The sequence below is a fragment of the Syngnathus typhle genome, linkage group LG16 (assembly GCF_033458585.1).
Source record: "Syngnathus typhle isolate RoL2023-S1 ecotype Sweden linkage group LG16, RoL_Styp_1.0, whole genome shotgun sequence".
Taxonomy (NCBI): Eukaryota; Metazoa; Chordata; class Actinopteri; order Syngnathiformes; family Syngnathidae; genus Syngnathus; species Syngnathus typhle.
Window position 1 is genome coordinate 2818346 of NC_083753.1, and position 26510 is coordinate 2844855.

Genomic DNA, 26510 nt, shown 5'->3' on the forward strand with positions numbered 1-26510 from the left:
AAAGTAATCTCAAAATTTTCTATCTGAAACTGCTTATTTCCACAGTGATTGTGTAAACACCCCTCCACTGAACTCTCTTGCAATTTGACCTCATTACCATGGCAACAGGAACGGTAGAACCAGTGTTTTTTTTTTAATGCATACATATTTGTTTAATATTTTTCTGAATTTCTGTATGTTTCAGCCTGGGACACATTATCACTTGTTAGGTGTCTCCAAATGTATTTCTTTTGTGTTTTTCATTTCTTGATGGATATCATGACATATAGAAGACTATCAAACGTTACAATCGATTTACCATTAGAAAAGTATTGTCAAGCATTTCAGGGTAATTAGCTATTTTCACGCCGTCTGTGAAAGACATCTTTTCACTGGTATTTTTTTATATATTCCGTTTTATATATAAAAGGCACCAATGCAATATAATGTGGGTGAGGAATTTGCCCAAGTGATTTTCCCATTTTCGAAGTCGGATCCAGAATGTCAATGTCAAGAATGAGTTGAAACACCCCCTCTGACCTTGACCTTGAGTGTCTTACGTCCTAAACAAACAAAATGGACACTTTGTCATCTTCTCGGAGACATTACAGAACCTGAGACTAAAGTGCTTTTTTGAAAGCGTGGGCAAAATGACAGAGCTCGATGAGCGTCAGGCAACTGGAAAATGTCAGAAGCTTCAGATCACAACTGTTACTAGCATCGCAAACATATTACTCAAGAAATGCAATCACTGGGTCTTCAGCCAACTTGAAACTTTGTTCTGAAGTTAGAATCTTATGAAAAGGAACCACGACTGACATTGGACCAGTCCAAGCAGAATCAAAGAATTTTGCGCCAGATTCCCTTCCCGCTCTCTTTCCGACTACTATTAGGGCACCGGTTGCGAGTCAAAGTCTGCACGAAAGGCGGCATCGTGTCCCACCGCATCACCGACATGCGCTCGTAACGTAAAGCCTGCAAGAATTTGCCCCTTTGACCCCCATCGCATCTAACCGCCTCAAGGCGTCGAGCACATGTGCCGCATCAGCAGGCAAGTCAGCAGGATGAGAGGAGTAAAAGAACGAGTTCACCCCGCTCGGCATCTGCTGCAATGTTACAGGTGGCGCATCATTTATGTTTTTTGTTTTAGTCTGGTGCAGCTGCGCTTTAGGTGCCACAGGAAGCGCTTCTGTGCAGCAGCTGCTGCAGGATGGCCAGCTCGCCAGAAGGGATGATGACATCTCTGCAGACGACACACCCAGCGCTCACTGCAGGTTGGCATTAGCACCACAGACACACGCACGCACGCACGCTTGCTTGCTTGCTCGCTCACACACACACACACGCTGCCGCTGAGTCAGCATGTTGTTCAGGCCAAGCATCCATCTGTGTTTCTTCTACTGCCCACCCGAGAGGTGTCAAATTCATTTTTGTGGTGGACTGCAAAAGATCACCTGCTTTCAATTGCTGTTGTAATTTTCTTCATCACATCAAATTGAATTTGGAATCATAATTTCTGTTAAATACTCTAGTTAGAACAAATGCTTAAAAAACACGCTTCACGTTTAAGTCTAGATTTTGTAGCAAAAAAAAAAAAAGAGCGAATCCGTTCTAAGGCAACACGCCTCGCTAACTTTAGTGGACCTCGAGAGATGATATGCAGTGCCGAGTCTTGGCCCTGGGCCTTAAGTAGAACACCCTTAGCCTGAGTCCATCGCAGCTGACTTTGAACAAGAGAGGCGAGGTACACCTTGGATTGGTCGCCAGCCAGTCACAGAACGCATCGTGACAAGCAATGGACCCGTCGCCAGTTGACATGAAGTAATTTGCGGCTCATTGTCATCGTAGCTAAGATTGATAGCTGTTGATTCACCTCCTACGTTGTGCATTTTGTTAGTACAGTATATATAGTTTATTGACAACCAAAAACAATTGCCACTTCACCTTGAAAGGATTTGATTAAAAAAACTCTACAATGCAAGATAAAATTCTACTTTCTTGCCAAAATGAAATCAAACAACTCTATCAAACATGAAAGTCCACTTGCTTTTGTATGGCACAATATCAAAATGATTCGTCTCTTGCCTCCGGGCCTTGCGATTCATTTAGAGTCAAGCTCTCATGAATTTTGGGGTGGGGTGGTTGAGCCAGAGTACCTAGGCAGGCAAGACTCAAACCCTGAACTTCAGAACTGTGAGGCTAACCGCTTGTACCACCGTGAAGCCCCCCAAAAAGCATTCAATGTCAGATCCAAAGGGAAAGATGTTCACCTGTGCCAGAGGGCGCGCCGTGCCAGTTAGGGAAGGCCAGGTGGAAACAGTCGCACATGATGGCGGCGGCTGCAGAGAGGACAGGCTCCTAAGTCGTAAAGGGCGGGACAGGCGGCCGGATGGCAGCGTGGCGGGCGGCGGTAGGGTTCTCCTTTCCTCTTGGGCTGATCCCGGATCCGACGAGATGGCTGCCGTCTGAAGACTGGCTCGCCCTGTCAGCATCACGGACCTCCAGCGCGGCTCGATAACTTGCTTGTGGGAGGAGCTGCCTCCCCCTCCCCACCAACCCGCCATCCCCACCCATCGTCTGCATCCGCCGCCGCCCCCTCCCAGCGCAAACTCCTCATCCCTTTTCTTTCCCATCTTCCTCCCTCCTTCTTGCTCATTGATTGCTCTCATCGGACAAGGACGTTCAACTGCAGCTCTGATGGAGTGTGTGCGTGCATGTGAGTGTGTGTTGTGTCTGTTTGGATGTTTACGCATGTTTGCGCGGGTGTCTGTGTGCATGCGTCTATGGTGCACTGATAAGAGTCCATAAGTGGATTTGTTGCCGTGTCTGTGCAATTTTTCAAGCCCTCCTTTGTGGAGACACATCTAGCCATGTCGACTCAATCAGACACAAGGCAAGGAGCCAGTCTGAGAAGTTTGGAAAGTCCGATGCCTCCGCCGGGTGCCTCCTCGTTGCCATTCAGTGCTCCAATTAACTCTGTAGCCACATTTTGGCTAACGTGCCTCTATAAAACGTCACAACACAATCATATACCTTCTTAATTTGGATTTATTGAGAAATTAAGCAAAGGTCTTGTCATGGACAAAGAATACAACATTGGTGCTTTTTGTTTTGCTTGTGAAATGGGTCGCCAAGTATGTTTTTTTGCAAAGCATGGACTGTTGTCATTTTTTTACATGGACATTGTAATCATTTCAGAAACTAGCTGGAGAGCATTTGCGCTCCCGCCTCAAGTAACCGTCACCGCGTTTCTGAGCTAAAAAACGGATTCGCCACTTCCTTCCCGCCATCGCTAACCTCATTAGTAGCATAAGGACACAAACGGAGAAGATAACGATCAGACGTGTTTTGCCCGTAGGACAGGTGGGCTCTTCTAATACTGCTCATCGGTCCATTGGGATGTGCTCACCGAATCTTGAGCAGACGTTCAGAAATGCGCATTTGAATGCGGACATGCAAAGATATCGTCAGCGCTAAGTGGTGCCCACGTGAACTCGATGGTGCATTAGCCTCATGGATCGATAGCAGGGCGATGCGAGGAAGACCAGGTGTCAGGTAGCAGGCTCTTTGCTTTGCCTTCACTATTCAACCGGCGCTGTCACATGCTGTTTCCAGTGTGTCGCCTTTCGGGAAACAATGACAGCACGTAGCACGAGATTTCTTTAATGGCTTGGCATGCAGATCCGCCACCGTGATAGCGCCACAGTTCTCACTATTGCCGCATTCAAGATGATCACATGAGCTCATCCCTCAAGTCCACCTGCAGCCAAAGTGATGCAGCATTTATTTCTGGCTCACCTTCAAAAGGGCATTGGTACAGCTTCTCAGTTTTATGGCTGCAGAGGAAAGGAATGAGCATTTCCTGACCATTGTGGCATCATTGGAAACGGGTCTCCTTAAGTATTGGCGGCCTCATCCCAAATTTACCCCACCTTCTGCCACCGGTCTGATGGATGTCTCTCGCTGTCAATCCAAGCGCTTGGATGCTGCCAGCAGGTCTTCTTCTTGCAAGCTCAGCATCTCATCAGTCAGCCTCATTACACGACGACGCACGTTTTATCACACCTCCGACCCTGCGAGGCTGCCTCTCAGTTCGTCGTGTGACACAATGACTTGTTTATGGACGTGATCCAGAATTAGATTCATGACCTAACTGCGAGTCGCCATTTCAGAGATTGGACATCTCAGTATTTGGTCCATTTGGGCATAGTCCTGTGGCTCTTTTGCCCACTCGATCCTCTGACATTTATTTCCATAACATTGGTGCTTCCCATTTCTGTGTAAGATGAAACCCTTATTTGGTACTTATTTGATCCTCTCTGTCGTTGGGCCCGATTGCACTTGGAAGTCTTTTGAAATATTTGCCTTTCGTCCTATTGGTGCTGGTCCATTTGGGGATGTTTTTACCTTCATTTCGCCTCAAACTGACCATTAAAGGCAATGAGCACATGAGGAATGAGCGGATGAGGTTCCACTCTTCTCGTGTCTGTGGCTCTTCCATGGACAGATCTCCACATTCTTGTTTGATTAGTTGATTAAAATGGCATTATCCTCAGATGCGTAACAACGACACAGTAAATAAGTGATGCTGATTTATACCAGTGTCAGCCTCGCCTCACATTAGCATTGGAAATTCTTCAGGTTCCTGGGCATGAGGCCGAGATCTAATTTGCCGCTGAGCAGCTGAAACGCTTAGGTTGAAATTCTTGTTTTCACGGGCTGTACTGTTCACACATCTCAGGTTCATATTCTTTAAATCTGCCGTTAAATGTGCTCACAAAGTTGGACACAAACATCTGCCAGCATTCATGCTAATTCAAATCAGATTTCCCTCTTTTCTTCTTCATCGTTGTCATGTTTTCCCATCAAAGGATTTTTCATCATTTGATGCTGTGACATCATGTGAATTAAGTTTCCCAAAACAGAACCAGCAGCTTGACCCTAACGAAGCGTCTCGTCACTCGGACCGGCCACTCCGTGCTGGCTGCCGGGGGAAGCGAGGGCCAAAGAGCGTCGGCCGGCTGCCTAATGTCGTTTGCTGTGACTGAGGCCTCTTGCTCGTGTTCATTATCTCCACTTGGAATCATTTAGTTGCGTTTGCAAACATCCACTTGTTTCCAATTAAAATGCACGAGGCAAAGTTCAAGAGGCTGTGGTTGCCATGGAAACCAGCGTCCAACCCGCTCCACTTCACGACCTGTAGACTGACGCTTGTGAGCGTGGACGCCAGTATTTTCATCCGCGTGACGAAACCGCCGCCTCTCATGTGACGACCACGTGACGCCTGTCCACGCGTGTACTTCCACATGGGCGAGACCGTTTGCCTCATTAGCCTTCTTTAGAATTAATGTAGAGGAAATGAGATTGAACGTTCCCATTGCTGTTTTCCGGCCCATCGTTGCAATCAGAAGCGCTTGCTCGTTGAAAAGCTTGACTTGAAGAGACGTGTGCAAATGTTCAAGATCTGAAACTGAAACGGAATTCATCGCATTGTTGACGTGCACAATGTCGGACTTGAAGATGGAAAGGTTTCAATCCATCAGAGAATCTTTGGACTTTTCAACCAGTCGACAAACAAGGAAGGAGAACTTTGTCGCAAAAAGTGGAGAGAAGAATACGCTTCTGCATTTCCACTACAATTGTAAAATGTTCCCATCTGACTGAGCAAGTCACATGATTTTGTAGAGAATGGAAGAAAAACAACAACAAGAAGAAGATACTGTAGCATCATGTGAAAACTGAACGGCATCAGTCATGAGATGGCATTGCAAATCCATTTCCACGTGAATGAATGTTCGCATGTTCAGGTCACATTCCGGACCTTTTCCCAACTCTCCACGCCGTCTTGGAAATACTTTATGGATAATCACATCAAGAAATGCGTCCCCTCGCCTTTCTCCCAACAAGACTACTCGAAACCTGAGGCCTTTGAACTAGTCTCTGGAGGTTCAGATGCGTTCGTTTGCTTTCCAGTCCAACCATCTGCACTTTTACTTCTTCAAAAATGGCATCCCTTGCCTGTTGTCACTGCAGACCATAAGATCCCACCACAGAACTTTTGAGGTGGTGAAATTGTGTTGACGCAAATAAATTGCTAAGTGGCGCCATCTATCCGTCTTCTGAGGAAGTTCAATGGGCTTTTGCTGAGTCAGCGGCACAACACCAGGCTTGCCTCTTTTTCTCATTTGCTGCAGTCAACTGATGTCGGCCATCTCGTGAGAAGCCAGACGAGCGGGGCCGGCCGGACTGCGGGCAGGCTTTTTTTTTTTATTGGACCACACCCGCAGCCCCGCCGTGACCGATGTCTGCAGCAAATGCGCGCATCGATCCCGGGCGACTCTGGTCTTGCTGGCTTCTGCTTTTACTGGGCTGCTTTCATATTTTCAGATGAGCTGAGCCATAAAACGAGTTTTGTGAGCAGAATGAGTAATGACAGTTAATATGCCGGCAAAACGTTGAGGGTCAGGATGAAGGAGGAAAGTATAGGAAACAAACACAAGCAGCTGCCTGCCCGAGAATTCTTTGGGCCCCCAAAGCTCTCGTAAAAACGGATTCATAAAATGTTCATTGATTCAAAGCGGTTATTGTCTTGACATTGAAAAATATATGAAGAAGACTTCTCAAGAAGATGCGATCAAAACTGATCTGTAGGCACTTCGAGGCAAGAGTTTCTGTCAAAGTTGCCAAAGGAGAGCAAAGTTAAGGTTGGCAGAAGGGAGTTAAAAAACATCCAATTCAACTGCAAGGTTATGGTTTTGAATTTATTTAGTCCATCTTTCACATGCTTGATTTGTTTTGTATAGCTTGCAGGGTTACCACCTAATTTCCACGACGCTTTTCTAATGGATGATGAATTCAGATTTGGAGACAAGAACCAGCCTATGTTTTTTATTTTATTTACAAGTTTAGACACTAGGAAATCTTGGCATGACAGCTAGTAAGTCCAATGAGAAACAGCGTAGCTGCATATTCGTCCCTCAAGCCGTCATATCGGTGCCGTCATAAACAGAGAACGTTGTGTACAATAGTGGACCTGCATTACGGTCGTTTAACCACCAGAGAGCAACCTTCGCCGAGCTTTTGTATCCTCAGCGGTTTGAGTTGACAAATTAGTTACCTTTTGTCCATTTTTTTCTTTATGTTCAAATGACTTACGCAATGCTGCTAGCATGTTAACATTATTTCTTAAAATTATTAGGTAAAGGGAGTGTATTGAATTAGTCTGTGTTTGCGTACACATGTATGTTTTGTCGGTAGTTAAGAAAGGACAAGTGTTGTTTTTTAGTTTCTGTATTGGTTAATAAAACCTATAAAATACATAATATGAATTATTACCAGTAAAAGTATCCTGCATTCATTTACATTTAAATATATATATAAAGAGCTTTCTCTACAACATACAGCTTTTGTGCTTATATAACCCCAACACACGTATAAATAACACTGCAGCGTTCTCTGTAATTAAATAACAAATAATATTTCATTGGTCAGCCTCCTCTGTATGCTCTCGGTCTTTCTACACAGAAGAGAAAGACTTAAAAACAAGTCACAGGAGCGAGCATAGGTCTCACGCAATTGGCCAGCTGCACCAGCCTTGGACAAAACAAGGTGGAAGCTCCTCCCAATGGACGAGTGACGTAAGCGGTGCTTCCTCAACCACCTCACCCACCCCTGCCCCTCCTCCGTCGTCCTTCTTGCCAGCCCCTCCCTGGCGATTTGCTTGTCACCCTGCGAGGAAACATGAAGCCAGAGCACAGAAGAGGGCTGTGGTGGGGCGGGTTTGTGTGCTTGAGTGTATGACGCTCAAGTAGCCTCAGGCCATGTCCACATCAACGCAGATATTGTCAGAAAGGCTGGTTTTCGTTTTCTTGCATTAGGCTGTTTTTCCTTTACTTGCATTCGGGCCATTGGTCCTCAAGAAAACGTTAGGGTTATGTACTGGCCGAAGTTTTTGGTCCACGTGTTTGACATGTCAACCTTATCGTTGAGAGGTTCTGGCTTTAAATCTTGGCTGCTACGTTCCCAAAAATCTGGGGTCGTTGAAGACTCTAAATGGTGTTTGGTATGAATCGGTATGATAGAAAATGGATGACCTGCTGATGTAGCTTTTTCAGCCTTCAGATTGGTTGATATGGACACCAAACTCGACAAATGCATTCTTGTGTACAAAGAGAGGTGTTTTTTGAAATCCTCATTGTGATTGGCTCACAAGTTCCTGAATGTGTGGACGTGGCCTGAGACGTACATACAGTAAGGCACATTGTTGAAATGAGTGCTTGCGGGAAAGTTAAAATTCTGAACGACCGGTTAACAGGAGTGCCGACATCAAGAGGTAGAATGGGAGTAAACAGTAAAAAATTTTGCCCTGGAGGTTTTCATATACAAAACTACTTCCATAAAACCTCAATCATAAAAACAAAAATGCCATCAAAATACAATTGAGAGATACGAGGCAGCAAAGAAGCCCCAGTGGCGTCAAAGCGTCTTGACTTCCAAAAACGAGGAGTGTTGTGTCAACAGAATGGCCCAAGAAAACCTGGTGACAAAGTCACGAATGCCGAAGGCAACCACGCAGGGTTTCTATGTACTGGTGGATCAGGACTTGACCAAGATCTCCATGATGTGATCCAGCTCACTGACGTCCATCAAGCATGACTGGAGACCTCCACTGGTGCCTTTCTCATTATTGTCCGCCCAGAGGGACATGCTGAGGGGCCACAGAGAGCCCGCCGTCCAGCCCCCGGACAGGTCAGATGTTTCGTACATGGACGTATCGATGTCTTCGAAGATATCGTCCAGGGCCAAGTCCCCGAGGTAGCCCATGGCGTTCACCACATCGCTAAACGCCCCAATGTTCGCGTCCTGGGAGGATTCCAGTTGTGTGGACGGACTGTCTCTGCCACCCTCCGCACACCTGGGACACGTATGGTCCTCATAAAGGAGAGGGGAGTCCGGAGTGCAGAGGATCGCACTCTTGTTCTGCTCTGAGTTGTTGAGCATGTCGTCCTGAATCTGCCGCAGCGTGTTGATGAGAAGCACCGAGCGACGCAGGCTGAGCTCCACGCCGGCCCGGTAGCGTTGCAGCTTCTCCAGGCTGAGGCCCAGCACGCGCTGACGCATGTCGCCGGCGCCGCCTGATATTGCCTCCGTGGTGCCGACCTCGCCATCACCGCGCCGCTGCTTCTCCTCGCTGGCCGCGTCCAACCCCTCCACGCAGCTCCACTTCCGCTTCACGCCGCGACCCAACATAGACCTGCAGGAAAATTTTCCCACATATTATAAGAACATACTTGTAATAATACAACTGTTTTTACAACTTTAGCTGTTCCACTCCAATATCCCATCATAGATCGATACCGTTCCGATTCCTGGCAATTCATGTTGGCAGGCACCACCATCATGTTAGCGTCCTGGTATATGTAACAGTATCCAAACAGGTCCAATTTTTCTTCTCCTGAGGTCCTGTCCCAACAGTCCTATCTGGGACACCTGGGATTTTTTTTTGTCATGACTCAGAGTCTGTGATGCGTAAGATTTTACTCATGCAGAAAAGGCGCCGCTCCATCTACTAGAGGGAGAGTCAGACCAGGTAGCGGCAGGTTCGAGAAGATGGTTCTACCAACCGCACGTGGAACTCCAAATAGGAAGGTTGGAGAGTGAGTCCTTAAAGCTGACATTCAGTCTCTATTCAATTTGCTTCTGATAATTCTAATGACAAAACACACACGTCATGAACGTCATGCTGCTCTGTTGGGCTCGAACTCCCGATGTGGGTAACGAACCGGTCCCGCTCGTGAGCCGAGTTTAAAAGTTCCGAATTATTTAATTCAAGCCAACAAACCTTATTTGTCCTGGGCCTGGGTCATGAGAAGAAACAATCCCCCGTAAAGTCCGTTTCTTCGGCCGTGTTATGTCGCCGTCGAGTCCGTAGCGAAGAGGAGGAATGTTCCGTCCCCGTGGAGGGGTGAGGGTGGAGGTGGGGGGTGTCGAAGTATGGGTTGGACCGGGGCTTCTTAAACCAGTTGTAATTGGTCCATTTGACCGTCCTTCAAGCATCCACCTCCGCCACTCACGGGGCTATGAATGTGCGGCGGCTGCGGTACGTTCAGATGCCGCTCCGAGAACGTAGGAACTCGGGATCGGGTGGCTGCACACGTGAGCCACCAAAGTGATTGGACCAATCGCGGTTTTGTGTGTAACTGGATATAAAAGTGTGATGTTAGGAATTAATATATTTGATGTGAAACGAAACAGTGCAAAAATAACACTTTTTGAAGACTTATCAATCGAAACTACTGCAGTTTTCTAACGTTTGCACGTCAAAATAACATTGTTTGTGTTTTCTGTCCTACGATGACACAAAACTAAGAGGCGCAAATACATCTGAATGCTTTATGCTGGCGCAAATTAAAAAGCGACATGAGCCGGAGGGTGTTGTGAGATGTACGTGTGTTTCCTGAATGCGACATTTTAAAGGGACCGATGACGCAGACCCAGAGGGGTGGTTGACCGGAAGCAGTCAGGCAGATACCAAATAAGGAGTTTCCACGCTCATGTTTTGCGTCTTTCGCCAAAAAGCAATGAGCGCATCACTCGAGCTTTCTCAAGTTTTTCTCTCGTTCTTGTTTTCTGTCCTGAACACGTTTTCACTGTGATTTGACCTACTTCTCCCTTAGATATCTGTATGTTCATTTAAATAAATACTCACTGCAGGCTATTTGTGCTAAAAATGTTATCAGCCATCAGTTAAATTCATTCAATTCAAATTTGCTTTGGTATATTTGTGTCATTTTTCTGTTGAAAGCCCATCACCACAACTACCTGTCTTCTAATACCAGTATGCAATAACATCAAATTTGAATTTTAAGGGGCCATTTTAAGTGAATCCAACTTATTAATAGTTGACGATTCTCACTGAGGTTATGGTGGCATTCTCCTTTCACTCCAGCAAGTTGGATGCATGCACAGTCGGATTCGGGTCAAGTGATTGACTTGGCCATTGCACAACATTCCACTTCTTTGGCTTCAAAATAAATTTGGTTGCACCCTCTGTGTGCATTGGGTCATTGTCCATCTGCACTGTGAGGCGCTATCCGTCCAGTGAGCTCTGAAGCATTTGGCTGAATATGAGCAGATTTCTCAAGTCATCCTGCGTTTGTCTGTAGTCACATTTCGGGAAGAGGAGGAATCACTTTCATGGATGACAGTTTGTTCACATTCGCCATTGGGCTGTGATTAAGACACTTATTTCTCTCCTTCAAGTTAATCCTAGAAGCAGTTCTCGTGTCTTTCCAAATGGCTTCCCACCCTCCTGCTCGTCTCTTTTTCTGCTGAGTCACCATCAGGCTGTTAATCTTAAACAAGATGGTCACAAAGGCTTGGCAGCCGTCCTTCAAGCTAAGGTACGTTTCTTGCTCGGTTTTCTTTTCCATTCAATTTCAAGTGTTGGTAAAGGTTGAGTATGGGTGCAAGTTTGTGCACATAGCAGTCTGGTGACTACTGAACAATGTTGTTGAGTCTGATGAGTGTGTGTGTTTCGTCACCTGAGTAGAAGCTGCATGTGAAGACAAAGGCCGCAATTTAAGTGCACCTTTTCATTACTGGCTACGTGGCGCCACCGGAAAGTCTTTCAGTTTCAAAAAATATAGATTATAGGTTTTTAAACATCAAAACTTTGACCTGCCTTGCAGTCATATTGTAATGCTACAATAAGGAAAGAAAGGGAAAATATCGATGAAATAACTATAATGAATACAAAGGCACAGAAGACAACATATAGTTGCATCTTTTATTATAAAAAAATATTTACAAAGACACTACAAGTTTTTGTCAGCATATAAAAAAATGCATACAGTTTTTGACAACGATAGTATTAAGTCTTTGAAGTTCTAGCTCCCATTGCGACCAGCGTGACATCCTTCAGGAGTGTGTGTACGTGTGTAATACTGAACTTATGTGTTTGTCAATACATGTTTACATTGCCTGAGTTCTCCACCGTCGTCGTCTTCACCGCCGCTGTGAGCGTCCGTTTTTGCAGAAAGGCAACTGTTTGCATAAAAGGACTTTAAAGGACATTGAAGTCATATACAATCATTTTCGTAACGCGTATGACGGAGCTGCATAGTGATTGGAATTGTGACCCGGTTCTTGTGATTATTTGAACAAAAATGGAATCATCAATAGGTACTGCACTCAAGACGGGAAAAAAAAAAAAGGGACAAATCTTCATTTGGGCCGAATGGGTGACGTGTGTGGTGCGGATGTACCTAGATAGAATAAATACAATAAATAAAAAAAAATAATAAATTAGCAATATGGCTTCTTCTGATAGAAAGATGTGTTTTTGCTTCCCTGGGTTGAAAAAATAAAACAAAAAAGCTTTGGAGCAAGTTAAGTAAAATCAGCACTGGTATAAACATTTTTAAAAAAGCTTGACAATGGCAAAAAAAAAAGTTTGGGAAGACACTCGAGTCTCAAATGGGGCCATGTTAAAAATCGCAGAAACAAATTACGGGAACAGGAATATCAAATGATACTTGCAAAAAATCCCCCCCCCCTCGACTGTATAATGCAAAATATATATTTCTATATACATATACGTACATATACATATATTCCATTCATAATTGCTCAAATATTTAGGAAAATACGCATGAATTCAAAGATGTGGATGTTTGTTCTGAATTGCTGTTGATGTCGTTGTAGTGTGAAGACCTCCAATAAATAGGCCGAGCGGGAGCTAGCGCAACGGACGTAAACATGGAAAAAAAAAACATAGAAACAGACTGTTGCAAATAGAGTTGCAAAATTTCTGGCAATTGGAAAAAAGAATCCCCAACTTCCCATAAAAACTGAAGCGGAATTTACAAATGAGTATTGTTAGAATCGATTAATCAGATAAAAGTTTCATATGGCATTTTGTTCGATTGCAAAACATTTTTTTTCTCCAATTACTGTTTCTTAACAGATTAATTTGTTCATTTGATATTCTCGAACAATAGTTTTTAAAACAAGATGATTATTTTCAGTTAATTATTGGTGGGTTATCTCGATTCAAGTTTGGTCCAGATTAGCCGCAAATGGCATGGGTCCACTGTAGTCCCGATTTACCAGTTTGTGTTTCTCAACCCATCATTTGTAATTTCATTTTGGGTTTGTATTACAAGCAGAAATTTCAGTTACGAATAAGCTATCGATACACCATTGCTTGAGCCAAGTGGGAAAAAAGACATGATATCCCACATTCGGGCAAGGAGAGCTATCTATTTTGCATGGATGACTGCTTCTGACAAAAATTTAAATTTATGCATGCTTCCCTAAAATTGTCCCCAATTCTTACGTAAAGTTTCAAACCTGGAAACCTTTTTCCCCAGCTTAACTTCCTTTGGCTAAACTTTTGTGGAATTGTACTGGAACCTTTCCACCACTTTGCAACCCTACTTGTGAACGTGTTCCTCCGTGTTTGGAATATACTGTTCGAGTAAAAACAAAAGAACATAAAAATGTCCCAATGGGAGCTGCCGATCCGAAAAATCATTTTTGGCTCGCAGATAATTTCCCACTTTGCCCCTCCCACAATCTGGCTGTGTAACAAAAGCACATTCAGGAAAGTCCACGGCGGTGCTGAGCTTCAAGAGCCCACAATGATCTCCATGATGTGGTCCAGTTCGTTCAGGTCCGACCGGCAGCTTGTGCTGGGGCTGAGAGGTTGCGGCCCGTGGGAGGAAAGGCTCTCCAGCAGGTCGTAAGGTCCCATCTTGGGGCCGCTCTGCATGCCTGTCAGCACTGTGTCCAGCTCATAGTAGGATGGGTCCACGTCTGAGAACAGCTCCTCCAGCGCCGGGTCTGGGGGGGGTGGCGGCGGCGGCTGCTTGATCTCAAAAGTGCCAAAAACCTGCTCCCCCGGCTTGGATTCCACCTCGGGGCGGTCCTCGTCGTCCTCGCCCTCCGACTCCTCGCCGTCCTCGTCATCCTCCTCACGCTCCTCCCAGCAGGGCCCCATCCCAAAAGGGCCCGCCAGATAGGACTGCGTGGAAAGGACCTCTTTGTGGTCCCCCGCTTCCATCACCACCTCCTCTGTGTGGTAGCCCTCGTCCAGGCCGCCCATCAGAGGGTACGGTTTGGGGCTCTGACCAGCCGCCGCCGGGTCCGACTGCCGGCACAGCACCTCGGTGGCCACCAGACGATCGGCGGGGCACTGGGCGGCGGCCAGGGCTTGCGTCATGATCTGCCAGGTGCCGTCCTGAGTCATCTCCTCCTGTATTTGCCGTACCGTGTTGGCGATGAGCACCGAGCGGCACAGGTTGGGCTCCACCAGCATGTGGCACAGCTGAAGTTTGATGAGCGACATGTCCAGGAGAGACTGGCGCTGAAGACTATATGAGGGCGACGGCGTCCGAGCTGTCGCTGGCCCCTGTACGCCAGGACTGGTTGCCTCCTCCGCCGAGTCTAGGAACTTACGCTTGGTGCCCTTTGAATACATGTCGTCTTGTCTGAAGGCGGCAAAACAAAACAGAAAAAACATTAGAGAGTAAAATTGGCCCCCTATTGAAAATCCTTAATATAGCTCTTTCGTTAGCCGAATGTCGTGAGTCTTGAACGTATTTAGTGACTGCGAGACACACATCAGAACTGGTGGAACCAGATTCAGATGCTCACCCAGGGAGGCAGAAAAAGTAACTTCCTGATTGTTTTTCACAACAAGATTCATTTCACTATGCACTGTTAACAATTTTTTTACCACTTTTCGAACCCCTTGAACTACTGCTTTTATAAAAGCAACTATCAACAGTTTTTGCAACATTTTGTGGTGTTACTGGAGACTTGTGAAACCTTGTTTACCCCGAAACTACAACTCATTTATCCATAGCCCTCCCTTAAAGAGTCAATTTCATTTTCACTGATCGGGGCAACACCTCATCCATCCATCAAGCCTGCAAATTTTTCATTCAGCCAAACGCTTGAGAAGCTAAAGCTCACAATTGGCCCTCAATGATTATTTGTATAATCAAATAATCGGACAGTTATTTTACCTAAAATTGAATCCCATTCCATTAGAAATCCCAATTCATTAAAGTCGCAACATTAAAGTAAGGCTAAGCATGCTACACTGCCTTTCAAGGAAAACAATGTATATTTTAAAGTAGAGAGGTAGAAAGGCTGTATTTGTAACACTAACTGAATCATACAAGCAAACTAACAACACAGTACCAAATATCGTTAGGTTGGCTGTCTTACCAACTACAGTTTTAAAACATCCTGACAGGTCACTAGCCACATGTTATATAAGCACATCAGCCAGCGAGTGTGATAAGAGTAGATACACAAAGGCATTAGGGAAAAACATGACGAATGCGATTGAAAAAGACCACAAACGCTATCATGTGATTAGCCACATCGTTGTTTTGATGAAAGATGGATTGAGGGGAGGGAAGGGGGGCTCAACGGCGCATTGTAGCCACTAGATGCTCTTCCGCGCCCTTTAAGTCCGGTCCGGCGTGTAACGGCATCTTGCTGCCTTTTATGAAAATGTGAGGTTGGGGGTAATGCGTATTCGAGGTGGTCAAATGTGCAATAGGCGGAAACAAAGCGACAAGACGCCGTCTCGCCGTACGTCAATGACCGTTAGCGTGACCCATCCCCCACCGCCAGTGAGGCCTTGCCTCGACCGTCATCAATCAATCAACTGCGCTCTCTTAGTCGGGGTTATTCTCCCCGTTACTCCGTCACCGGGTTCCCCTCAACGTCGACGTTGTCGTTCCTATTTTTGGGTGGGTGGCCCACAAGCTCTGTGAATGTGAGCCGCTCAGAGTCAGCTGCCGCTCCGCTTTTGTCTCCCCAACCACCGCACTACAATGAGGCCATTTTGCGGTGCTAAGCTAACAGCTAGCCGGAGGTGGGGGCCGAGCGGGCGACAATGTGGCGCTGAAACGAGCAAAAGCAGGATTTAATCGTCGTAAAAGTTGGCGGACGTGTCAGTCGTGTGTCGCCCGATTATTCTCGCGTTTCAAAAAGCGAACGCCAACAGCCCTATTAGCCTGTAAAGCGACCACTCGATCGTCCGCGACGTTTCCTCCTCCTCCTTCACGACACCCCCACCCCCATCACTTTTTTAAGTTGTTAAACACAAACAAACAACGCGAGGCTGCCGGCTTTTTCTCTTCCTTTAAATGGCGACGAGCGGTAGACTCAAAGCTCACCTCACTCTTATTTTCTTCCGATCTCACTCATAGGATCGTCGGCGGTGAAAGCAGAGCAGAACGTTCCGATGAGATCATTCATGCCACGGCTTCAAAAAGTGAAGCGCCTCTCCTCTCTCTCTGCGCACTCGCTCGCTCGCTCGCTGCGGCTGCTGCTGCTGCTGCTGTGGAGCCGCCAACACCGCTGTGCACAGCCACTCGCTTGAGTCAGCCAGGGAGTGAGAACTCCAACCAAGCAGCCAGCCAGCCAGCCAGCCGGGGCACGGACAGGGAGACGAAGGCGAAGGGGGGAGGGGAATCGACAGACGCGAGCACACGCACACGACCAACGTTTGCTTTCTTGTCGTGGCGAATCAACACGATTGCTCCACACGATTTCTCCGCTGAAAGGCCAACTCCTAATGTGGAGTCACACTAATCGCTTGTCTTTTCAAGTTGCACATCACTTGACGGCCACGTCGACGTGGGGGTACGATGTCTAGTTGTCTACATTTTCTCCGGGTGGGTTACGAGAAAAGTGGTGTGGCGAACCGACCACTTTGACCGGGTAGAAGTGTGGATGTTGAGCTCTTGTTTGCAAGTGTGGACACGCACTTTTTTGTGGGTAGGTGTCTTAGAACACCCTCTTTCCCCCACTGTTTCCATTGATAAGTGGATGTTGAGCCATTTCACTGAAAAAAGATGGGTGTTGGAACGCTTCCATGGCTATAAGTATGGATGTTGGCAGAAAAGGGGCTCTGGTGTGAAAATACCCACACCTGAAAAGAGTAGGTGTTTCAAAATCGATATTTTTTCAGGGTGTTGAATATTTTCATTGGGTGGCTTGTTGATATTGATAACAGATAAGCTGGATGTTTCACCATCTACGTTTTTTCTTCTGGAGGGGGGCTCAATGATATCAATGATGCTGTTTTACAGCACATTTATTTTGGGTTGACCGCAGTGGAGAAATGGTGAGAACTATGCATTTATGAACTGGCATTTGGAAGGTGGCCTCCTAAGAGTATATCTATACTTCAGAGCAATCAGTTTGTGTATGCTATTTGTGTTATCTGTCGTCGCGTATTCTATCATACCACTAATAATAAATTGGTGAATTTTGAGTAGGCTACGTTTATTTCATATCCATATATCGTTTCTACTGTAGCAAAGGCTAGTCCTCTAGCCACTGTTAGCATTAGTTCACCACCGATTACGTATGACATCACAGAGTAGCAGTACATGTTAAATGACACAGAACACGTAAAAATGACGTGAATAAAAACTGCAACTGGACTTTCTCGCTCGGGGGCTCGAACAAGTAGAGCGGCCATCTTGAAAAGCCGAGGTAAGGAACGAGAGTCGCGAGCAGAGACGTCACGCGAGACTTCGAGATCGGGCCGGATATCCGGTGTGACCGAGGTCCAACCAAAGACGGCAAAGGAGGCGTTCCCATCGCAACAACTTCCGTTTCCAGCAATTTCTCGACTCGCGGAGTCTCTCTCGTGGGGGCCGGCCGGAGACTTCTAGAAGCAACGTGTGCGAGCGTGTGAGTCCAAACCGGCGTCGGCGAAGCACTCTCGTAACGGTCCATTTTATTTTTGACGACAGCCGAAATGGCCAAGTGGGGCGAAGGAGACCCTCGCTGGATCGTAGAGGAGCGAGCGGACGCCACAAACGTCAACAACTGGCATTGGTGAGGCGGGAAGGAAGGACGTTAGTCTGCAAGCTTGACGGCTAATGCTAATAGCACACCGACCCCTTTCGGGAGGCGCACGAAAAGAGCACATTGGGGCTCTTCCAGGTCTTTCAACGTTGTCGCAAAGCTTCGTCTTGTTGCCGCGAAGCTTGATTAACAATTAGTAAAATATCTGAGTTTAAAATGCCTTGGTTAATTTTGTCTGATAGCTAACAGCTAAAGTAGCACAGGCAAGAAAAGTGTTACTAAAGGAATTGATAATTGTCATTCACTCGCTTATGGACTAAGTCTTTAACAAACAGCGAACCAGCTCTCAAAGTACATCTTGAGTAGGTTCACATTCATTGCAGGTGAATTTTAAATCTTGAATGCTCTCAACCAAAAATCATTATACTTTGATTTTAAACTCCTCTTGCAGCATTCCATAACTAAATGGCGTTAAGCTGTTTAAATCCCAACAATTACCAGACTTTATGCTTAAAATCTTCATTCCATAAGTCATTTGGGTACTCACGATGAATGTTTATCGAAGATAATCGTGAGTTAGCTGGGCACAATCAAAATTGTGCACTACTACAAAAGTTAGCAGATTTTCTTCCTAACACTGCCAAATGTGTGTTCTCTTGTTTCTTTGTGTGCAATGTTTTCAAATGAGAGTATAACATTTACAGGCAACTAGAGCTAAAAACCATTGCTTGCGCTAGTTTGTAATTGTAATTTTGTCAGCATGTCACCATATGCAAATGAAAATTGAGCTGGCTTAGTAATCAAATGTCGTCACAGCCAGTCAGGGTGCCAAGCATCATCTTCCCCCCTCTGAGTTGGTTCTCCATGGCAACCACACTCCATTGGCATGGTGACTTGATGGAACAACATTTTTCTGGAAATGTTTGGGGCAATCCCCAAGACTTGTGCGGTAGTCCCGCACATTTGACAAGTGCTAAAAATACAATGTTGCGGTCTGGGAGGTCTTAGGTTCCCGGTGTATTACAAGTTGCGATGATATACCCCATCAACTCAAGATGTGCCCTAAAACACAATTAAAATATCTGCACAAGAAGATATTTAGTAAAAATGGATTGCAAGCTAAAGACATCAGTCATAGTTGAGTGGAACCGAGTGGGATGTTTCCCAAGTCCCAGTGCTGGTGCGCGCAACGTAAAAGCTTACTACCAATGTGGACTTTTAAAGAACTCTTAACTTCTTTTCAAATTGTAACAATTGCTTCCTCCTCAGGACGGAACGAGATGCCACAAGCTGGTCGTCGGATAAGTTAAAAATTCTGTTGCTGGGCCTGCGGGTGGAGAGCAGCGAAGGAAGCTGCGAGGTGACTGAGGTGAGCGAGGTGGAGGGCGAGGCGTCCATCAACAACCGCAAAGGCAAACTGATCTTCTTCTATGAATGGAACCTGAAAGCAACCTGGACAGGTTGGTCAAAGTTGTGAGATATCGATCTACAACATTGTCAGGCTGTGAAAATGTAAACCTTTGGACTTTTATTTTGTTTTAACAGGTATGTCCAAATCGGGAATAAAATACCAGGGCTCTGTGGAGATTCCTAACCTGTCTGATGAGAACGATATGGAGGATCTGGACGTAAGCAGTCAAGATGGGACACTTAAAGCGTTGTTGTTGGAGCGGTGACACTTGTGTTGTCATCTTCTCGTAGATTAGCATTGCACTGAACAAAGATGAACCGGAGACGCCGCTGGTCCACTTGATGAAATCCGTAGGAGCCGAGAAGATCCGCGAGGCTCTGGGAAGCTACGTGGGGTTATTGAAATCAGGTCAAGCCAAATGTTGCTGATCCTTTTTGGGGCAACACGTATGTAACTCTGGTTATTTCTTCCGTGCGCGCAGAGTTCACTCAGGGGATGATCCTGCCGACAGCCAACGGCGTGGCGCCGCTGCAATCGTCCTCGCAGTCCAAAGCCAAGACGGACAAAACTCTGGTACTTCACATTCATCTCTGCAGGGGTTCCTTCAGCAAAAGACGCGCTGACTCCCTTTTGTTTTTTTGCCGGGGGGCGGGGTGCAGATTTCATCATCAAGTAGCAGCTCAGCACCAGCGGCCAACACGGGCGTGAAGATTCCCACGTGCAAGTTCAGGTTGACAGAAACGTTCCTCACCAGCCCGGCAGACCTCTTCAAAGTCTTTGTCAACCAGGAGGTGAGAAGCGGATACGTTGCCCAGCCCTCTTCTGGCAGTGGTGGACAATGTATAGCCGCTCCTTTTTTTTTTTTTAGCTTGCTACTTTGATTTGGTCTGTGAGCATATTTGCATCTTCATTCACACTTGAATTGTCAGTTTGATGATGAGAAAACAGAAGGAGGTTGCAACTAAGCTCAAGTAAAGAGTTATTTTTCACAGAGGATAGAAGATATTCCCGTGAGTCTTGTTGAATTCCCCGTCTGCATCAGTCGCTACCGTTTGTGTTTAACTGTGCGTTCTTTAAAGCTTTAGAACTTAAGTGATGTCAATGCTTTCATTAGGCTCTCAAGTATCACGGTAATAAATTCTACTGTTTTACTCATTCAGATGTAGTCTATATAATGTGGAACAGCGATGCTTTTGTCTGAATTCTTCGTTTTGATAGGTCACATGTCCCTCTTTTCTACTTGTTCTGAGGTGCGGCTCAGAGCAAGCCGTTTTGGTGCGGTCTCTCACGAGAACAGCTGGACGCGTCAATTGACGCGCATCACAACTTTGCGTCATGGATACTTAATACGTGTTTGTAGGAAAAATCTGAAAAAATCGGACTTATTTATTTAGCATGCTTAATAGAAAAACAAAGACAAAAACTTATTCAAATTACTTGTGTGCAAGATACAGCAGTATATACCTAGAACAGCTACAAACCGGATTCGGTTGAAGTTGGGAAATTGTGTAAAATGTAAATACAGTGGAGCCTCGGTTTTCGAACGTCCCAGTTCTCAACAAATCGGTATTCGAACAAAAAATTCTAAATTTATTTGCTTCGGATGTCAGACGAAATTTCAGTTGTCGAACCTCATGAGATGAGAGGACCCGCATGCCAACTGACTCCGTTCGTTGTTACATTCTCGTTACTCCTAGGATTGTATCAACTCTAATCATGCCTCCAAAGGAAGCAAGTGGGAGCAGTAAAGCCATCCTAAAACACAAAGACGCTCTTAAAGGTATGTGACAGTGAGCGTCCGGCGTGCTGCGGCCGCGCGATTGGACCAAATTAAGCTCCCTGCGCACTGAGGTCTACTTAAATTTTGGAAAGTACATCAGGACATTAAAAATATTTTCTAAATTTCAGCGACGGCTCTGTCACAATAATGCGACCAGCGCGGTATAGTTGCGCGGTCGGCGACACACTATGGTTGCGCGTTCGGCGGTGCGCTGCAGTTGCGCGATTGGACAAAATTAAGCTCCCTGCGCACTGAGGTCCACGTAAATTTTGGAAAGTACATCAGGACTTTAAAAATATTTACACACAATGCGACCAGCGCGTTGCAGTTGCGCGGTCGGCGACGCACCACGGTTGCACGTTCGGCGGTGCGCTGCATTTGCGCGATCGGACCAAAATGCGCAAATGAAAAAATGAATTAAACGGGTTTTTTTGTTGTTGCTTGGAACAGATTAATTTGTTTCCATTATTTGTAATGGGAAAACATGATTCGGAATTCGAACGATTCACTTCTCGAACAGCCTTCTGGAACGGATTGTGGTTGAAAACCAAGGCTCCACTGTAAAAACAAAATACAATGATTTGAAAATCATTTTCAACTAGGGGTGTAAATCGCGGGTTTTGTCACGATACGATATCATATCGATACAAAGAACTACGATACGATATTTGCCGATATCTTAAAACCTGCTGCAATTCATTCACGATATATCGAGATATAGTGCTCTATGATTGATTTTTTTTTTTTTTTTTTTTTTTAAATAAAAAATATAGATATATATATCTGATTTATAACAATTCATACGCAAAATCAAAAAGGTACTGCAAACTCTTTATTTAGAAAATTACAAGAGTATTGTAGGAAACAAAGTGCTTATTTTAACACTGAACTTTGATGTCGTGTTTTTTCTTTAAATGTGCGGCAAGATTTGTGGTCCCTGAATATTTGATCACCGCATGGCAGGATTTACAAACTGCACGTGTCTTGTCCGTTGAGCCATCTTTTCTTTGGAATCCAAAGTGCTTCCAAACGAATGACGTGAAGCCTAAAGGGGACACTAGCCATAGCACCAGCCCAGGAGCCGCGTACTAGTTGTCGCCTCCCCTTTCACGTGCGTGCTCTGCTCACAACACAACAACGCCGGGCGCACTGCTCACGGAAAGAGGAAGTAAGCAACAATGAACTGGATTTCAAAATAAAGTCGCGTCTAATGTCCGAGGTCAAACACGGCGATATAAATCGATGTTTACCTTTAGCATCGATGCCAATAAATCGTAGAGCATTATATCGATGAATCGTTACACCCCTATTTTCAACCTATATTCAATTGAATACACCAGTAGTCCCCAACCTTTTTTGCGCCACGGACCGGTTACATGTCAAACTTTTTCGCGGACCGGCATTTATATAAATAATACATTTATATAAATAAATAAATAATACATTTATAATAAATATATAAATACGATGAAATAAAATGATACGACAAGTACAAATGACAAAAATAAAACTAACCATTACGTTGAATTAGTGGGAGCACTGAGTTTGTTTCTCAGAAACAAGGCGGTCCCATCTAGACGTATCGTTACACCCCTACTACTTACCTATGTTTCCCTTCCATATCGATCCGTAGATTTACTCGAAACATTAACGGAGCAGCCTATTTTGAAATGAAATAGCCTCGCGGGTACAACGGCTATTCTGTGACGTCCCCTGACTACAGTTACCGTAATGTTGGGAAACGATGCGACCTTGTAATTTACTAGTCGTACTAAAACATTTTGGCAGAGCACTGTGTACACTGTACAACCAGTATCGATCAACAAATTCATCACTTGATCCATATATAAAGCGCACCGGACTATAAGGCGCACTGTCGACTTTTGATAAAAATTTAGGCTTTTAGGTGCGCCTTATAGGGCGGAAAATACGGTACTCAAAATACACTCATAAGGAGTGAAAACATAGAACGCACAGCTCTAAAATCAGCAGGAAGACTGACGCTAATGCTATGACGAGTGCATAGACACATAATATTAAAGTGAAATACAGTTTATTATTTTTGTGTCATCTCAAGCTTACTGCTTTACTGCGTCCCTCGTTTTGAAGGTACTGAACCATCAACAAAACAAAGTCTTTTGGTGGATTCTTCTCTTTACTGACAAAAGGTTTCTGAAACACTCCTGGAACAAGCAGGACTTTGCCCACAGATGTGGGAACACTGCTTGAAAATTTGACCAGGCATTTCTTTGTGGTTCTGATGTTGGGGGATGCATCCATCCAACAACGGACATTTTGATCTCTCCTTGAGTTGTTTGGACTACTAAAGTCTCACAGAGTAATAAAGATGGGAGATTTGCAAAACTGTTTGGCAACACCCATTACCTTGTTTGTTTTGTCCCGCCCCAACGGATGTGATGTAATAGATAAAAATATGTAATAGAAAATGGAGAAATCTGAACCGAGTAAAAAATGGCTCCCCAAACAGATCATAAAAGTATCTCAGTAGCACCTGGTGGGATAGATTATACTTTTCTACACCCCTGGAGACTCCAAATACACAAGAAAATTATTCTAAAAGGTAAAGTCGATTTTCCATGATGTGTGCTAACATTAAGCTAGCGGATTGTTCACAGTCTTCTGTTTGTTGTGAAGTTCTCAGCTACCATATATTGCTTGCAACACCAGACCAAAAAAAACTCAGCAGAATGACAGCTTGTGCCTTCATGATTTTTCTTAACTGACTTTGTGAGTGAGCTGGCCTGTTTGTCCATTTTAAAACTCAGGTGTGGCCCTTCGGCACAAAGATCGATATGGCCCGCCACATCATTTTACGTGGCTCGTGAAGACAAATTGTGCATCAAATCCGTGTCATTACTAGAATTGCAAATTGTCTTCACTTTTATTTTATTTTTTTAATATTTGACCAGTTTTTACTCGTCTGATTTGTTTTGTAGCTTTTACTGTATATAATATGAGGTGCTCATACATTTATTTGGATTGACAGTCATAATGGCCCACCGAAAGAAGCTATGACTACAATGTGGCCCGCGAAAAAAACGAATTTTACATCCCTGATCTAATGAAATGTCATCGTCGGCGTTAGACGTCCACTCTAGCGTGTTGTGCTTGTTGCAGATGATTCAGGCCTTCACGCACGCCCCGGCCACAGTGGAGGGAGAGAAAGGAGGAAAGTTTCGTCTGCTCGGTGGAAATGTTTTGGGGGAGTTCGTGGAGTTGGTGAGATGTGGTGTCTTCAGCAAGAAGCAAAATCTTTAATTGTGCTTGTTGGTGTTTTGCATTTAAGTGCTTCTATTAACTCCTACTTGTAGGTGCGAGATGAGAAAATAGTCATGAAGTGGCGGTACAACAACTGGCCTTGTGGTATGTATTTGCACACACGCAGGAACCCCAAGCTTCCGCTCAGATATGTTTGCATGGCTGCGGTGAATTACGAGCGTTTTCTTACTTGCGTAGTCATTCGGAGCCTCTGCGGAATTTTCTGACTACAAAGCACGGCTGAGGAATTTTGTGACTGATTTGCATCGGTTTCAGAGCACTACGCCACTGTGACACTGACGTTGGCAGACCGCAGCAGCGAGACGGAATTGCGTGTAGATTGTCGCGGGGTTCCAAACGACGATGAGGATCGGACCAAGGACGGCTGGCGTAGGTTCTACTTTGAAGCCATCAAACAGACATTTGGCTACGGTGCGCGACTCTTCTGAAACATCCTTTTTTCTTCATTTCGACTCATCGTTACGTTCAGTGACATCTTGACGTGAACTCGGCAAGGACCGCTTGTTTGTTTTTGTTCAACTTTAGTTTTTTCCCTATCAAGTATTTGTTGTTAAGAGGAACCTCACAAGAACCACTCAAGCAAATTGGCCTCCACGTCTCTTAGCAAAAGAACCAACATTGCATTTATTTAAGCAAACAAGCAGCTCTGGAAAAAGTTTCTTTTTGTAGGAGCGTAGCGCCGGTGCATGTTGATCCTCATAGCCGCGGCCACTTGCATAATGTCCCAGCTTTCATGGAGGCATGATGTGGGAAGCGAGTGTAGCAGACGGAAACATTCCCGTTGCCGCGGGGTTCATCTATTTATATCTTTTCATGCTGACGTTGTGATGGCAAACAATTGGAATAAACCAATCATTGTGTGCGCTTTGTGTTTTTATTTGAATTGACATTTAAATGACAACTCAAAAGTCCTCCCAAAACAACTTCAAAACTATGACACGGCCTCAAAATGATCAGAATGATCACTTTGCTTTGATTGATTATTTATTGTCATATGCGCATCTTCCACTTTCACAATGGAGTTGAACATGATTTTGCGCAGGTTTGATGGTTTAAAAACGTTAATTTATAGGTTCTTTAAAAATTAAACGCTCCAAAAATGCAAACCTCCTATGTGCAAACGCCTAGAAAGGCCTGAAAACACAAAACAATCGATTTCAGCAACGCCTGCAAATGTACAAAATAAGAAAATACCGTAATTTACGGACTATAAATCGCTCCGGAGTCGCATCAGCCATAAAATGCCCAAAAAAAGGGAAAAAAAAACATAAGTCGCTCCGGAGTATAAATCGCATTTTGAAGGGCAATTTATTCGACAAAATTCAACACCAAGAACAGTCATGAACGAGCAACAACAGGCTAAACGATACGATATGCTAACGCAGGGGTGGGCAAACTTTTTGACTCGCGGGCCGAACTGGGTTTTAAATTTGGACCGGAGGGCCGAACCAGGAGCAGATGGACATAGTGTTTGTGTGAAGTAATAAGCGACCTGTAAAGGTCATTGCATAAAATATTTTGGCCTTTAGTAGGTAGTAAGGCATGGATATTCCAAACAAGTTTTTTGAAAACAAATGCATTTATTAACAGCATTAAAAAAAAAAAAAAAAAGAAATTCACTAAAAAACTGCCATCAGTGATTCTCATAAAATACGACACTGTTATTATGAATAACAGTCTCCATCAGTGCCTGTAGGTCAGATTAATGAAAGATGTTTATCTTGTGAGATCACATAAAACGGCAAACATTCTGACCAAATATATCTTGAAGAATCGGTGAAAGCATACATCCAAATAAAGTAATCAAAACAGCAACACAGTGAGGGGTATCTGAACATCAGAGCAGAGTTTTAACTCACAAACACCTGGTAACATAGGTGAGGAAACGGGAAACACTTCCTTAAAGTAAGCCTTAAGAACTTTACAGGTTAAGATTAGTCGCAAACAGGTGGTGCATCAATGTCCTTGAGCATCCTGCATTGTTTGAAAATGAGAATGGTTGCTGGTTTCAATCCCTGCTATGTGTACAAATCATATTCAAAATGCATTTTTTTTACAAGCAACTTGAGAGCCTCCCCTTCATTTTCAGTGGGAACAGTGTTGTTGGTCTCCCTTTTTTGCTAGTGCGTCATAGTCTGGAGTAAAATTTGTTGTGGCAATTCTTAGGAGAGATCCGAGGTGTTGGTCCGTTTACCT

The 26510-nt window shown here is 44.8% G+C and overlaps 3 protein-coding genes across 3 annotated transcripts; 1 reads left to right on the plus strand and 2 right to left on the minus strand.

Moving 5' to 3' along the window:
* Positions 1 to 6852: 6852 nt before the first annotated feature.
* Positions 6853 to 9981, minus strand: si:dkey-177p2.6 (uncharacterized protein LOC568712 homolog). The gene is made up of 2 exons (XM_061302038.1): positions 9821 to 9981; positions 6853 to 9232 (listed from the first exon to the last, which is right to left on the minus strand). Exon 2 carries the CDS (start codon positions 9226 to 9228, stop codon positions 8575 to 8577), a length of 654 nt encoding a protein of 217 aa, XP_061158022.1. The 5' UTR covers positions 9229 to 9232; positions 9821 to 9981; the 3' UTR covers positions 6853 to 8574.
* Positions 9982 to 11753: 1772 nt separating this feature from the next.
* cdca4 (cell division cycle associated 4) lies at positions 11754 to 16745 on the minus strand. Its single transcript, XM_061300869.1, has 2 exons — positions 16179 to 16745; positions 11754 to 14471 (listed from the first exon to the last, which is right to left on the minus strand). Exon 2 carries the CDS (start codon positions 14459 to 14461, stop codon positions 13610 to 13612), a length of 852 nt encoding a protein of 283 aa, XP_061156853.1. The 5' UTR covers positions 14462 to 14471; positions 16179 to 16745; the 3' UTR covers positions 11754 to 13609.
* Positions 16746 to 17595: 850 nt separating this feature from the next.
* LOC133169041 (activator of 90 kDa heat shock protein ATPase homolog 1-like) lies at positions 17596 to 25176 on the plus strand. Its single transcript, XM_061300867.1, has 9 exons — positions 17596 to 17853; positions 19093 to 19283; positions 19369 to 19451; positions 19525 to 19642; positions 19716 to 19807; positions 19894 to 20025; positions 24153 to 24254; positions 24347 to 24398; positions 24570 to 25176. Exons 1-9 carry the CDS (start codon positions 17774 to 17776, stop codon positions 24740 to 24742), a joined length of 1023 nt encoding a protein of 340 aa, XP_061156851.1. The 5' UTR covers positions 17596 to 17773; the 3' UTR covers positions 24743 to 25176.
* The last annotated feature ends 1334 nt before the right edge of the window (positions 25177 to 26510 follow it).